Source organism: Peromyscus maniculatus, chromosome 19, assembly GCF_049852395.1.
Source record: "Peromyscus maniculatus bairdii isolate BWxNUB_F1_BW_parent chromosome 19, HU_Pman_BW_mat_3.1, whole genome shotgun sequence".
Taxonomy (NCBI): Eukaryota; Metazoa; Chordata; class Mammalia; order Rodentia; family Cricetidae; genus Peromyscus; species Peromyscus maniculatus.
The window spans coordinates 56,411,939-56,427,952 of NC_134870.1; the positions used below are offsets into that span (position 1 = coordinate 56,411,939).

Here is a 16,014-nt window from a genome sequence, read left to right on the forward strand (position 1 = left end):
GGAGAAGTAGGATTCCCAGCCTCCATACATAATGCGCCTCCTAACAGTTGTGGTCATTTGATTATGCCAGGCTATGCTTTTTGAGTTAAGGCAAGCAGCAAAGAAAAGTCCTGAAGGCAGCTTACTGCAAGCCCCCCACCTCAGCACCCCATGAAGATGGAGAAGTAGTGGGGTGGGAGGCAACATGACCTCCACACCTCGGCAGAATTGCTTCGATTCATCTAGGCCTCAAGACAGAAGGCTGCGTGCGCACGCGCACGCGCGAACTGGCTTTTGATGAGATTCAGAGTGTGCCTTTTGAAAGCCACAGTGGCGCAGGACTGTAAATCCCAGGTGTTAGGAGGGAGAGGCAGGGGAATCCGGTGTTCAAGTTCATTCTCCACTATGCAGTCAGTTCAAGGCCAGCCAGGGCTGAGTGAGACCCTGCCTCAAAACGAAGCAAAAAAACAAAACAAAACAAAAATCTCTGTGGTACGTTTCCTTTGCCTTTGGGATCTTTTGGTCCTAATGAGGAACAGAAGATTTTTGGAAAATCATGACTAGTTGGCATGGTTAGTGTTAACGTTTACTAAAATAGTATTGGAAGGGTCGTCCGATCCTGTGGCTGGAACTGGCTGCCATCCTGCTTCCCAGCTTTGATCTTAGAACAAGCAGATCTGCCACAGTGACAGAAGAGGACTGGACGCCTCTCTGGTTTTTTAAAAACTCATCAAGCCAATGCAGCAGCTGTAGGTGTGAGTAGGCGAAGCCCTGCTCTGTTCCCCGTGGCACACATGGTCCAGCGGAGCAGAAAGTACACAGAGAAAGCAAACCAGAACAAGGTGGTTGGCAACTTCCTCCCATTTGCATCCAGCTGAACACATGCCCACCACACACACACACACAAATGCAATGCATATTAGGAAAAGAGAGGACTGTGTAATTAGAAAATAATTGCTCCTCTTTTAGGCATTCTTTTTAATCAGATTCTATTGAAACCTTTCCTTTGGTGAAGCTCATCAGAAGCATGGCTGGGAGGCGCAGGTACAATAGATAACAGGAAATACAAACCAGTTGTCCGTGTGGCCAGCTTTGGACCTCTCCAGGATAGTGTGCCCACTGGCAAGAAGTCTGGACTTCCCAGCCATTCTCATTAGTGAGGAGGCTGCTGTTGGAAATATGGGCTTCCCCCCCCCCCCCCCCCGTAACACTGTCGTTTGTATGATCTGCCCATCACGGAACTCCATGGCCAAGCCTTTGAGGAAGCCAAGCCATGTCTGTAGGTGATCATTGTCAGGTGTCAAAAGCCCCTCTGGGCTCTCTGGACCTCCCTAGTTTGTTGGCTGAGTGGAGCATCCGTTGTATTTATAGCCCTCCTGAGGTTGCATTATGGGAGAATCAACAGCAATCGGCTGAACTAAAACCACAGCAATGGGGTTGGGTATTGTGAGATCCTGGAGCTGTGCCTTGGTGTGAGAAAGCCTGCTTCCTGCTCCCTCCGTTGTTTGACTGTACAAGGAAACTAGCACGGAATGGGAGACTGGGTGGCCGTGTGGTCACACCAGGCCATCCCCAAGAGCCGAGGCTGGGACAAACCTCACTGTGGGGTGCCTTCTGTCTCTGGGCCTCCAAACATTTGCAAACTGGTAAAAATCACACTACAATAAATAATACAGGCGCTTTGAAAATAAAAGCCTAAGCATCCACGAAAGGAAGCAGAGAGAGTTCCACCAAGAGATCCTCTAGCTCTCTCAAGTCAAGACTTTGATGCGGGACAGACGAGGGCTCCCAGATGACTTCGGCTTCTGTGTCAAGCCTTTCTACGCTGTTTTAAACATGAATTTTGATATTTTTATGATTATAAGTTATTACCCAAGAAGGAGTGGTGGTCTGTTAAGAGGGTTCTGGTTGCACCCACACTTACACATACATAGATGAGAGACATGATTGATGGGTAAGACAAACAAGATGTGTGTGTGTGTGTGTGTGTGTGTGTGTGTGTGTGTGTGTGTGTGTGTATTACTATGGATGAATGATAGATTATAGACACAAGGTAAGTTGTAAATGACCAATTTAGATAGGTGATAGAGATTCCATGTGGTAGATAATAGCTGCTACATAGATAGATAGATAGATAGATAGATAGATAGATAGATAGACAGATAGATAGACAGATAGACCCAATCAAAATATGCCCTGTGCTTTTCTGCTACTATAGAACTTTATAGAATGTCACTGTTTAATACATATCTCTAAAATCTCTGTGAATAAGTCAGGCCACATTCTCCTTCATAGGAGAAAAAGAAAAAAAAAAGACAATTTTATCCTCAGAAAGTCAGGGGAGCCACCTCAAAAGAAAAATTAGAACTGCACACTATTTTTAAAAAGACAAGATATTGACTGACAAATGTTTTCTCCTCAAATGCTTTTTTTAAAGAAAAATCTCACCCGTGTTCCCTTTTACATCAAATATCCCATGTGGAAGAGAAGAGGGTTTCGTTTTCCATCGTTGTGATTGAACCCAAGGCCTTCTTCCGGTCGCTCCCCCACTGAGCTATAATCCCAGCCCATTTACCCCTTTCTTCTTTGAGGCAGAGACTCACCAAGTTATCCCTGCTGACCTTGAACTTTTCACCCTCTTGCTTCTGCCTCCTCAGTAGCTAGGATGATGAGTCTCTGCCGCCAGGCCCAGCGGAGAACAGACAGTAAAGCTAAAGAAGCCAGGAGTGTCCTATTGAAAGGCAGCGATCCGAAAAGGCGGCAGGCACATCCGCCATAGCTTCCGCCCTTCCCAGAATACCACAGGGAAGGAGGTGTGGCCTCGAGGAGACCCATAAGGAGTAAGGGGGGGGGCAGGATCTCTGTAGCTGTGACACCCTACCTAACTAGCACCCCAGGGAGACCACGTTTAGAAAGTGATGGGACCTCGGCTGTAAGATGAGAAAACACAGATGTAGATATTATGTGCTCCGGTAGACCTGTTAGGAAACTTCTAAATTACAAAATCTTGGAGGAATGTGGAAAAAGCACAGATCCCAACGAACAAGTGGCTGTGACGACGTGAACACCTTTTACCCTTTTTGCTTAGATATGAATTTAATGAAACAGAACACTGTGCCAGGCTGTGTGAACAGTGCTTGGAAACGGCCTCACCCCTGGGAAGCCACCTCCAGCAACAATAGCATGGGTGACATTCACTCATACAGCAACTTGAAGTTCATGATTTCAGAAATGTCCAGAAATCCTGAGGTGAGGAGACGGAGCGGGAAGGATTTTGACAGCGGCCGGTTGCCAGGCAGCATGGAACTCGTGGACAACAAACCACGTGCAACACACAAACAGACACACGACGTGAGGTGGGTAGAAACACTAGTGTGTCCACAGCAAGTGGACTGTCTTTGAGACTGACAATAGAGCTGACGAGTCTCCCTACAAGGCTAGTCACAAAGACCCATTCCAAAGTCATCTGGGCAGACTGCGAGTGACCGTGACCGCGGGCTGGGGAGGCCTGGGACATCCTGCAGGCTGCAGGTTCCTGTCCCCTGTGTGTCGGCAGAGGTCCACTTGGAAGCCTGTGTGCCGCCAGCGGGTGGTCACTGGTTACTCAGGGACGAGGGATGCTAGGTTTTCTTTTCCGTGGGGGTCCCGGACTCGGGCGTCTTCGCTGGGGCCGAGCTTGTCTGCTGCACTCTGCTTTTCCCGATGCTTGTTTTCTTCGACTTCTGGCTGTTGTTTTGGAGGGATTTCAGGCCCAGCATTTTACAGTACTTGTTACACTGGTGCAGTGCTCTGAACTGGTCGATGAAGGTCATGGAACAGTTGCCCTTGAAGCCTTTGTACCTGCAAGTGGGTGTGAAAAGAAACCATTGTAAAAAAAAAAAAAAAAAAAAAGAAGAAGAAGAAGAAGAAATTTTACCAGTTTCAAAAGAAATATTTGAAAGAGAAACTAATGGTGCTGGAAAATACATTTATTCCTGTTTTCAGTAACAACAGCCACATGGTTGCCAATTAAAAGAAAAAGGGGCGGGGGCTGGAGAGATGGCTAAGAGCACTGGCTGCTCTTCCAGAGGACCCAGGTTCAAGTCCCAGAACCGACATGGCAGCTCACAACTGTCTATAGCTCTGGTTCTAGGGGATCTGGCACCCTCACACAGACAGACATGTAGGCAAAACACCAACTAACATAAAATAAAAATAAATAATAAATAAATAAATAAAACAAAAAAAAGTGTAAATCTAATAAAAAACCAAGAGTCATTGGCAGATGTAGCGCAGACAAAGGCCTCCTTTCTCTTGGCTGTTTACTGAGTGTGGCTGGACTTGCAAGCCAGCGGCTGTGGTTGGAGTCAGAAAGGTCTCCCGTGGGCTTATGTTTGGAATGTTTGAGCCTCATCGGACTGAGTTATTTGGGGAGGATCTGGAGACTTTGGGAGGTGGGGCCTAGCTGGAGGAAGTAGATCACTGGAAGCTGGGGAGGTGGAAGATATGGGTGTATTATCCCTCCCCACTTCCTGTCTTACGCTGCTTCCTGTCTGCCATGATGTGAATAGCCTGCACCACACATTCCAGCGGCTGTGATGAGTTGCTCTGTCTTTGTCTTCCCCAACAACCTGGATGGGAACTCTCTGTGAGCCAGAATAAGCCATTTTCTCTTGGTTTTGTTGTGTATTTTGCTGGAGTGACATGAAAACCAACTAATATACTATCATACGCCACTCAGAGATTCTGAATAAAGAATACTGGAACTTTGGGACTGGGATAAATTATTTAGTATAAACCCTATAATTTATAATTGAAAGACTTTGATCTGAGACATGGAAGGCCCAAGGAAACAAAGCCAGGTGATGCAGAAGCCAAGATGTAAAGGCAGCCCTCTTCGTCTTCCTAAGAGGACAGATCTCCCTCCCCTGACCTCCTACCTGTCCTTAGGAGGAGAGGAACCTGGGCTTTTGTCTTTAGCTGGCTGTAGAAAGGACTCTCAGGAGCTGTTACCTTGGGTTGTGACAATTAGGACTTGAATTCTGAGTGACTATGGTTTCCCATGCTAAGCATGGCAGGTCAGTGTGCCCCTCAAATGGCACATCACTGGGCTCCAAGTGTCCCTCTCCACTTGAAGGTGAATAAGACTCATCAGGAAAGCTGTTTGAAGGGTTGGGGATGTCGCTCAGTGGTAGAGCACTTGCCTAGCATGCATGGACCCTAATTTCAATGCCTAGGACTACAAGGGGGAAAAAAGGAAATGGTTGATTTGATGTTGACTTGACAACACTTTGGATTGGGTTTTGACTCAGTCAGTAAGGAACCTGCCACACAAGCGTGAGGGCCTGAGTTCAGATCCCTACAACATATGTCAAAAGCCATGTGTGGCAGCACACATCTGTAACTTCAGTGCTGGGAAGGGGGGTGAAGTTAGATGGATCCCCAGAGCTTGCTGGCCAGCCAGTCTAGCCAATCGGGAAGCACCTGGTTCAGAGAGAGACCCTGTCTAAAAATATAAGGTGGAGAGCAATAGGGGAGAACACCTGATATCAACCTCTGGCTTCTGCCCAAATGCACATGTATACACACACACACACACACACACACACACACACACACACACACACACACACTGTATACACAGATACACACAAAAGAGAAGGAAAGAATATTGTCACAGACTCAGGACCTTGGGCTCTGGGCAGATTTTACAAGGAAGTTAGACTATAGATACTAATTTTGTAGCTGGGAAAATGATCCTGCAGATTAAGCTGCACCCAAACTCCGAGTTCCATGTGCTGACTCCAGTGTCCACCTCCATTCCTTACAAGTGTTGCTGAGCCGAGAAGAATGCATTCAGCAGCCATAAATTCCCCCATGATTGGCATTCCCTTGAGATGCTCCAGTGGTCCTCCTTCTCACCACACATGAGCTTATTTAGTTGCTATTTGAATTTCCCAGTTAAAGGCTTGGAAGCTACTTGGATCTCCACACCTAAAGGCTTGAAGCCAATATGAACATCTACCTCTGCAGTCCAGCTCGCGTCCACGTGTTCCCTTCCCACCAAGGCATTCTGCACACTCTCACGAGAAGGACTTCTACAAACTTGGGTAGGAAATGTTCTTCCAAAAGACTCATATTCTAAATGCTTGGTTGCCTGGTTAGTGGTGCTATTTTGGGAAGTTCTGGAAGCTTTAGAGGAAGTTGGGACCTAGCTAGAGGAACTAGGTCATGGAGGTAGGTCCTTGCCTATCTTCCCTCCCTGGTCCTTTCCCATCCATTCCTCTTTCTTGTCCAGTAGGAGATGAAGACACTCTTCTACCGTAACTCCCACCACCATGATGTTCTGGTCAAGCAGCTATGGGTTGAATCCTCTGAAACTGTGAGCCAAACGATTTACTTTTTCTTTAGTCAGGAATTTTTGTCAAACCGATGAGAAAAGTAACGAGTGAAGTAAGTCAGGTCACCTGTTTAAAGTGTCACTGCTGTTAAGATAAAAACAAAGTCCTCACCCTCCCCTAGTCCTGCTGCTGGCCATGTCTCTAGCCCCATGACCTGGCTTCTTCAGGAAAGGCCATGCATGTACCTTCCAAGAGTTTGCTCAGACAAATCCGTCTATATCAGTGGTTCTCAACCTGTGGGTCATGACCCCCCCACAGGGTCACATATCAGATATTTACATTATCATTCATAACAGCAGCGAAATTACAGTTATGAAGTAGCAATGGAATAATTTTATGGTTGGGGAGTCACTACCACTGTTTTAAAGGGTCATAGCATTTGGGAAGTTTGAGAACCACTGCTCTCTATATGGGATGCCCTTCTCCCTTCTCCCACCCATTCCTGTTCACACCCTCTAAGCTACATCCTACATGAGCTACATCCTACATGAGCGCACACACACACACACACACACACACACACACACACTGTCAGCAGCCGCAGAAGACTTGGGGCCTCAGTAGGCTGTAGGCTCCACTTGACACCCAGCCGCTGGAAGCCAGTACATAGAGGGTGGTGAAAACAAGCCTGGGTGCTTTCTTGTGGTTGCTCGGTACTTGTTAATGCTCCACTTTTGTGTTGCCCTGAGTCAGTACTTCTCACACATAAAGACACACAGTAGGAAATGCCAACAACTTTCTTCCTTTGCTAATCCGCAGAGCACCCAGCCAAGCACTGTGCTAGAGGCAACAGGTACATCAGTGAACCAGCACAGCCGTGGACCCATGGACTTCCTGTCCAGAGAGGAAGATAGGTGTCTAATCACCCGGTGACATGGATGCTGGAAAAGTACTCATTGCTGGCTTAGTAAGCCTGGATACCGAGCCTTTGCAGGCACCTGCCCATTTTCTCAGCTCTCAGATGGGAAGAAGAAGAACAGCTAGCTACCCTATAGGGTGGGTGAGCCACTGAAATGAGAAAATGAGTGATATCCGCCTAGCTGCACAGTGGATAGCACACAGTAAAGGTTCAGTTCCTGGCCATGAATGGTCACAGCTATCGATATGGTCACTGCTGTAACTGGTCGGGCCCTCTAGCAGGAGAAAGCGGAGATTGGCGGTACGTGACAGACAAGCCTACAAGCTTGAGGGTATGCCTGGAATACAGAGCTATTGACCTGATTTTTAGAGTCCAGAGTCAAACATAAAGATGCTCACAAAGTATTACGAATTTGAAGACAAAAACAGCAGATTAAACTAAACATAGCACTTTCCTGAATGTGGACACATGAATGGCACACCCACAACTGGGTGTGAGGGTGTGAGCATGTGAGGCTTTCTCACCAATAAGGCCAGAGAGGAGCACAGTGCTGGTACGCCGCCGCCACTGCACAGCTAATGTGACTCAAGACCCCGCCCCCTTTCATGTGCTGTTAGGAACCATGTGTCAGCACGCCTGACACATGGGTGGCCAGACTCCGCTGTTTTCCCGAGGTGATGCACACCAGGGCTTAAGCTTTTAGGGGTGTGGAAACTTCCAACCTGACAGGTGTGCTACCGTTCCAGCTTGCCCCTCCTCCTCTCTGCTTCCGGGAGTCCATTTCCTCCTCGAGATGCAGCTGCTTTCTAATGGGCACATGTACTTGCGGAAGAAAAAGTCAACCAAGATGCAGCAACCGAGTGCCGCAGAAGCAGAGAATCCCACCGCTGAGCACATCAGCTTTACATCCCTATTGTCTTCTGCAGAAGATTCCAGAAAATGTCAGATGCAAGCCTGTGTGCACTTCCTGCCTGCCTGAGCATCCCTCATCCCTACCACATGAGGATGTGTGTGTGTGTGTGTGTGTGTGTGTGTGTGTGTGTGTGTGTGTGTGTGTTGTGTGTGTTGTATGTGTGGGGTGAGTGTATGGTATGTTTGTGGTATGTGTGTGGTGTGTGGTGTATGTGTGTGTAGTGTGTGTGTGTATGTGTGGTGTGTATATATATGTGTGTGTGTGAGTGTGTGTGTATGTGTGTGTGTGGTGTGGGGGAGTGTGGTGTGTGTGGTGCAGTGTATGTTTATGTGTGTATGTGTGGTGTGGTGTGTATGTGTGTGTGTGTGTGTATGTGTGTGTGTGGTGTGGGGGAGTGTGGTGTGTGTGGTGCAGTGTATGTTTATGTGTGTATGTGTGGTGTGGTGTGTGTGTGTATGTGTGGTGTGGTGTGTGTGTGTGTGTGTGTGTGTGTGTGTGTGTATTGGGGGACACAACCCAAGGTATGCATGTACAGACACAGCAGAAACTAGAGTTGACACTAGGGTGTCACACACAGACAGGCATGGCAGTAAAGGCAGCCTTGCACAGTCTGGGACATGTTTCTCAGCACCCAAGTTCTGCAAGCTTATGCTGTAGGGCAGACTCCATGAAACGCCCTGAACCTTCTCCACAGCGTGAGAATAAATCCTCTGTTCCTGTCGCTATATCTTCCTGAGGAGCAGATCCACATTTTAGAATGAGGAGTGCATATCCACATTTTAGAATGAGGAGTGCATATCCACATTTTAGAATGAGGAGTGCATATCCACATTTTAGAATTAGGTGTGCATACCCACATCTCTCCACGGGGGCCATCTCTCCCCAGACAATGTTTTATGTCCAGGACCCCTGTCCAGAGGAGGCTTTTACTACGAATGTTCAAAGAACAAGTAAACAGATACCAGCCCTACCAGCAAGGCTCTTTGATCTTAGCCCAGATGGGTTCCCACATCACATTGCTGAGTTTCTCTGTTTGCTTTTATAACCACAAAAGACGCAATGCTACCCAGATGTAATTTGTAATGAAAAGGACTTTATTTGGCTCATGACTCTGGTGGCTAAAGGTTCTAACTGTGGCCTCAACATCCTCGTGAGAGCCCTTGGCTACCCTGCCATACGGTAGAGAAAAGGCCAAGCACAAAAGGGACCAAGTGTGTGCTGTGGCCTTGGTTTATGGCGCCTCATTCCATAAGACCAACATCACTCTTTTCCTGTTGCTTTCCCCATGGTCTGCCTTCCACCAGGTCTCACCTCTTTAATAGTTCTACAGCTTTACTCACGAGAGACCAAGCTTCAAGCACCCAAACCCCCAGAGGGTGTACTCAAACCAGAATGCACTTTCAAGTTGGACTCAGGCAATACTGAACCTTTCCACAGCTTTTCCGGATGCGCATGTGTGTTTCAGGTTTAGCCACCTGGTATCTACAGAATTCAGAATCCTTCCCTTCTCTAAATTTGGTCTCTGTCTCAACCAGGATGTTGGACTTTGTCCTGTTGTTCTCCCAAACTGGCAACCATTACCGTGAAATGGCTTTTGCCCGGGAAGAAAAATAAAGCAACATCTGTATGTTTCTAGACCAATTAACCACAGATGTATTCAAAGGACACAAGTCTAATTTCACCAAGCTGTCATCTACCCAAGCAATAGGAAACAGTCCTCAGCGTGTGACCTGATTTGCAAGCCACATATACCATCTGTTGCCCTCGGGCTTGGTGGACACTACCGACCTAGGCTTTTCGTGACACCGTTCCAACATGAACAATGCACATAAACCACTGTGGAAACTCATCACTGTTTTTCTTGGTTAGACACACAGATTTGCATAGTAACCGAAAAAGTCTGTCCATCCAAGAAGCTCAGAGTGCAATATTATTTGTAAATAATAATGGCCATTGTCGATCTAATGACTTAGGATGAGATCCTTCCTATTGGAATAGAGCAGGTCCTTGATTCCAGCATTACTGATATTCACATATGAAGAGGAGAAAAGACAAAGGCACACAAGAAATGATGTCCGAGGCAGAGTTCTAGTGATGTATCTACAAATCAAAACCCATCAAGGATGGCAGTCAACCACCAGAAGGGAGGGGACAGGCATGAATCAGACCCCAGAAGGAACCAGCCCTGCTGTGATAGGTAATCTCGGTTGTCAACTTGGTGACATCTAGAATCACTTGGAGAAGGGCCTCTGGGCAGGCATGTAGGAAGTTATTTTAAATTAATTGAGGTCAGAAGATTACCCACTATGGGAGGTACCATTCCCTAGGCTTGGATCCTGATTGTGCATGAAGTGAGAGCAGTCCTTTCAGCCCTCATCCCCTTGGCTTCCTTGTCATGATGGAATACACCCTTGAACTGTGAGCCAGAGCAAACCTCTGCTCCCTTCAGTGGCCTTGGTCAGAGTATTTTATCACAGCAACAAAAAAACAAAGACAAAAGCTAAGACACCTCCCGGCACCTTTCAGGCTTCCAGCCTCCAGAGCTATGAACTCCTGTTAATTTAAACATTTACATCTGTGGCCTAAGAATCAAGCAGTGTGGGATAGAGAACTTTGTATTAGAGACCCCCCCCTTTTGCATATTTTCAGTTTTTGAAACCTTAGCTGTGCTAAATTTTACTTGTTGGATCTTTGCTTTTTAATCTCCAGGTACAATCATTTCTGAGTTAATTTTGTATCACCTGGCCTGCCACTCAAAACAGACAGAAGTGAAACAACAAACCGACTGAAGCTGGCGCCATCCAGCACATCTATTAGCAAATGCCTTTCCCCTCCCGCCCTCCCCCTCCACCCCTAAGGGGAGTGGTGGGTATGAGCTGCATCCCGAACTTGCTAAAATGGATTCAGCATGTTTGGATAGGGGCTGAAGTGCTGTTACTAACAAGTTTTTTTAATAGTCCAAACCACTCTCCAATGCCCATGTGCCCATGTGGCTTTAGAAAGGTCTTTATATGTAAGTGAGGACATAGCCTAGACTTGGTTCTTGACACCTGTGTTCTAAGAACATGATAAAACCACACCATATCATTCCACATGGAAGGAACTCGAAAGGCAGTTTCGACAGTCTTGCCCTCACTGCACAGAAAGATGAAACTCACTGTGTGTTAGAAACGGTGTGAGGTTGATGTCTCGCTTCAGAGGAATCCCTGTCTCCTCCCAACATGTGGAGAGCTGGCGCAGACTTTTAGACTCACTCAAACAGCAGCAGGTGACTATGGCCAGCTTCTCTGATCTTCTGCTGACATCATCCTTGTGCAAGCTACCACCTCCAAACACAGCCAGAGAGGGGCTGGTAGACCAAAGCTGCAGACACCTCCAGGTCTGGCTGTGCTACAGAGCTTCTAAGGCCACACGAAGGATTGTTTAAGGAACACTGGATGAGACAGGCAAAAACCTAAAGAGCAGTTTCTCTACGTGTTGGTGGCCCCTTTAGAAGCAAACCAGAGGCCATCTGTGCTTTGTAGGTTGGTGGTGTTTTTTGAAGGAAGTGTTCATTTGTAGGAAACGGCTGCAAGGGCAAGGAACTCAATTTGAGGATGCAAGTGAAGGGTCAAAACAAAGTCCTAGGGGTGTGCGTGCGCGCGCGCGCGCGCGCGCGCGTGTGTGTGTGTGTGTGTGTGTGTGTGTGTGTGTGTGTCTGAAAATAAAGCTGGGATTTACTTGCTCGTTAGTTGGTCAGGCTATCTTCTACACAGAAGGACCACTGGGGAGTCTTTCATTCTGGAAACACTATCTGAAACTCCATCGGCGTCATTCATTGCTTCCTGTTTATGGGTTCTTTCTTTGGTGGGTACCAGCTATGTGGTGGACACTGTGGGGACACTGAAGGGTTATGGAGCCGAATGACTTCTCTGGAACCTGCCATCTTGTAGGGCAAACAGACACATCAACCCGAAATGGCGGGATTCCATGTCAAAGATCCCTTTTACATTGTCTGCGGGCACTCAGGAGAGTTCATAAGGGGAAAGGTGGCCCTGGGCCTTTCGGGCAGAGGGAAGAGCATGAGCAAGGGTTCCGAGGCACAGTCTGAGCCAGAGCAGACATTCTGAGGAGAGGTGAGCTGGGGACATTTGCCCTGGGAATCTGCACTTCCCAACAGCTGTTCTAAGGAACCACTTGTTCTAAGGCGCCTTGAGAAAAAAAAAATTTTTTTTTCTGTACATGGCTTTGAACATGCTAAGTTCATGCTGTACCACTGACCCACCCCCTTCAGACTGAAATATAATGAATTCCCGCGAGAAGCTCTATGTAATCTCTCACCGCTCCCTTATACAACCAAATACATACATCCTTTAAAGACCCCATGAAATCTCACACTGGCAAAACCTCTTAAACTATTTAACCCAGAGTCGTCGTCCCCCCAATAGACAACGGTGGAAACTCATATGCTTCTATGGGGAACTACAGGGTTTGGGGCTATTGTAGAAAACACATCGGCACCATCTAGAGTTGGGCTCTGAGGGAGTCTATCTGGGGGCCTTCTCTTCGATCAGGTGACCTTCAAGCAGCCAATCTTCACAGACTCAGGCAGTTCTGGCCACTGCCCCGCCTCCCCAGGACTATTGAGGTCACGTGGTGTTCGCTTCCCATCCTGTCCGGACGATCTAGCCTCCCACTTTTACCCCAAGGATAAACCAGATTATGGTCAAGCAAGTGCTAGAATGCTGCATTTTCCTTAGAACGAAGTCAGCCTTTTCCTGGGGTTTGGTCTTCTCTCTCTAGCTCCTGCCTCCTCATCCAACCCTATGGCTCTTCCCGGAGTCTCAGGCTAGGCAGCCCCCTGCTGCCTCCTCCATGGAGACGGTTCCTGGCTTTTTCCTTCCCTGATAGCAACTCCAGCTGGAGGGAAGGCACACTGCAAGCGTTCTCTCTTTGCCTCCGGCCACCTGACGTCCCACACTGCACCGGGTTTAGACCTTCTCGAAGGACTGAAGGCATTCTTCCGGACAGTTGTGGTCTGGTCTCCATCTACCCTGATCTCTCTCCAGCCCTCCCGCTGGCCCTTGTCTCCCTCCTGCTCCCAGCCACCAGCAGGGGGTGCTCTGGAGTCCACCAGGCTATTCTCCAGGTATGGTTTTTTTGTGTGTGTTCTGAATTGTTCATAGGACCAGACAATTGACAAGGAGCTCACCTGGGAGTCCTTGGGGTCCTGCAAATGGTCATGGGTGTGATAAAGGAGGAGCTCCAGGCAGGGGTAAGAGGATCCCATGGCTCCCTACTCAGGTTATTTTTGACAAAGCCACTTTTTGTTAAGATTTCTGGGCAGGGGCCAGAGGACCACCATGCTACTTCTACCTGGTGGAGAGATGTGTTCTGTCTGGCCCTGCTGGGCCCTGGAGACCCAAGCACACACACAGTTCACTGCTCTAATGTCTTCTTGACAGAAAATGTAAGGTGATCTCTGCTCCCTCACAAGCCTCCAAGCGTCCTTGCTGGTGAGAGTCTCTTAAATGTGGTTTCCATATCAGGAATGCCTGAGAACCCCGTGAATCCTTACGCATGGTTATTCTTCCTCCCGAAGGTATAAAGGCCCATCCTGGCAGGCAGCCAGACTGAGAGATGTCCTAGGTAGCTACTCATAACCATCTTATTTGGGCACAGCAGGTACTGACTGGAAGATCTGCTCAGGGTGATCCCATCTCTTTGTTTTACTTCCATCTAGCCGCGTGAGAGCGAGTGCGAGCGAGCGAGCCCAGAGTGTAGCCTCTGCTTCCCTCTAGTGGCTAAATCATGCATGACCCTTCCACTTTCTTCTGGGGGAACGCCACCATTGCCTAGAGAGATGCTTGCAGGGGCCCGTGGTAACAAGCACAGATCTGTTTCCCCTGCAGGTCTTGGTTCAGTTTCCAAATCTTCAGTTACCAGGTTATCTTTCCCCGTCTCTCTCAAAGAACTCTGGGTGGCTGAGAAATCCAACTCAGAAGTGTAATCCAAGAGCCAGTTAGGATCTCCAGTCTGTCTGGAGGGAGATGACACCTCGGGACATAATCATACCCATGACCCAGGAGGACTGTGACACCGTGTATATGACATATACACATATATGTCATACGAATTCTTATCATTGAGCCTAAGTCCTCACACTGGCCAACCCTTCACCAGCTTAGCTGGTTCCCCCTCACCCCTTCAGCCCGGGAATGTTTTTAGACGACCCAGAGCTCCACATTTGATGGCAGGGCCCCTCTCTACAGCCAAGTGCTGCCAGGGACCAGCCTTCCACAGACATCACGACTCTCCCTTTGCATCACGAATAAGCTAAGCCTACTCAGAATGAAGAGACCAGGTTCAATGGATCCTTATTCACCCAGCTCCTGCCTTGTGCTCTGAAAGTCTGCCGCTCTCCTCTTTTTTCCTCCTGTCCCCTGGCACCCGGTGTGGACATGTTTCATCCTCTCTGCAGAGCGTCTTTGAACTTGAACCCCTTACCAGTCGGCTGCCATTGTCCTCACTCCTTTTGCAGCTTTGGCTTTGAGGGGGACATTTCTTCCATCAGTCTTGCTTTCTAACATTTGAGATCTCCCCCTCCACATCAAGGGTGCTTAGCCTACACCCCCCTGTGCACCCTCCTTCATGCAGAGAATGCTACTGACCCTCCTCCTCACTCCCCTTCCCTAGTTCCCTGCTGGTTCTGCTCCCTCCTCCAGAGTGGGGGTGTGGGGAAGGGGTGGGAGGGTGCGGGGAGCGGTGGGGGTGGAGGGAAGCCCAGAGTCGAGGCGGTGGGCGTGGTCATCACAATTCACTCTAAGAATAAGGATTTGTAAGGAAGCCCAAACACCCCTCATCCTCTGAGAGGTTCCCCACTTAGCGATTTTTTCAAACCAAGCTCCTAAAATACAGTTCGTCATAAACGTGCAACTTCTCTTCAGACGCCTAAAGAAAACTTTAAAACCCGGACAAGATGATCTAGCGTCCTTTCAGAGGTCTCAAGCACTGCAGAATTCCTTTCCCACTTCTCCTTGGGTGGGAAAGCGGTCATAAGTAACGCTTTACAGGCAGCATTTTGCCCTTGGCTCCATCTCTCCGCTCCTCTAATGGGCCTTGGGCAGCTGTCCCAGGCTAGAAAAGTAACATAAAAGCTGGGAACAAAACCGAGGGCTTAGATTTCTCCTTAAATTAGGAGGAGTGGTGCCATTTGGAGCGCTCTCATTCCTGGAAGCCGGTGACATGCTTCAAAAGATGTCGTAAATCACGGGGCTCTGGTGCTCAGTTCGGATTGGGGACTTCTTGAGCAGCTTTGATTTAGTAGGAGGTTGTTCTAAGTCAGCAGTTCTCAACATGAGGGTCGCGACCCCTTTGGGGAGTCACATATCAGATATTCACATTACGATTCCTAACAGTAGCAAACTTACAGTTATGAAGTAGCAACAAAAATAATGTTATGGTTGGGGGGTCACCACAACATGAGGGACTGTATCAAAGGGTTGCAGCATTAGGAAGGTTGAGCACTACCGCTTGAAGTGATGCTATAAGATTTTTTGTTTGTTTTCTGGCACCAGGCTGAGGTAAGGAGAAGGGAGTCCCATTGGGCTCCCATCCCGTGGCGGGGTCTGGAGGTAGATTCGCCAGGGGGATCCTCGGCAGACCACAGTGACCCCAGGATGATGGGAAACCAAACCAGGTCTGACTGAAATAGAATTTGCCTCGATCTGCAGACAGCAGTGAGTTTTAGAGAAGACCTCAGTTGGGAAATTGCTCTGACAACCAGGGGCCTTCATAAATCGGGCATCACGGGTTATGGGAGCATACACCCAGGACAGATGCTAAAGTGAATGGCTCTTTTTTTTTTTTTTTTTTTTTTTTTTTTTGGTTTTTCAAGACAGGGT

General features: G+C 48.1%; 1 protein-coding gene across 2 annotated transcripts in view; it reads right to left on the minus strand.

The window, feature by feature from the left end:
• Positions 1-3,048: 3,048 nt before the first annotated feature.
• Positions 3,049-16,014, minus strand: part of Alpk2 (alpha kinase 2) — a 136,108-nt gene continuing 123,142 nt past the window's right edge. For both annotated transcript variants that reach the window (XM_042263725.2, XM_042263726.2), the window contains exon 13: positions 3,049-3,819. In XM_042263725.2, coding sequence (XP_042119659.1) covers positions 3,600-3,819 — 220 coding nt within the window. In that variant the 3' untranslated portion in view covers positions 3,049-3,599. The remainder of the gene's footprint in view (positions 3,820-16,014) is intronic.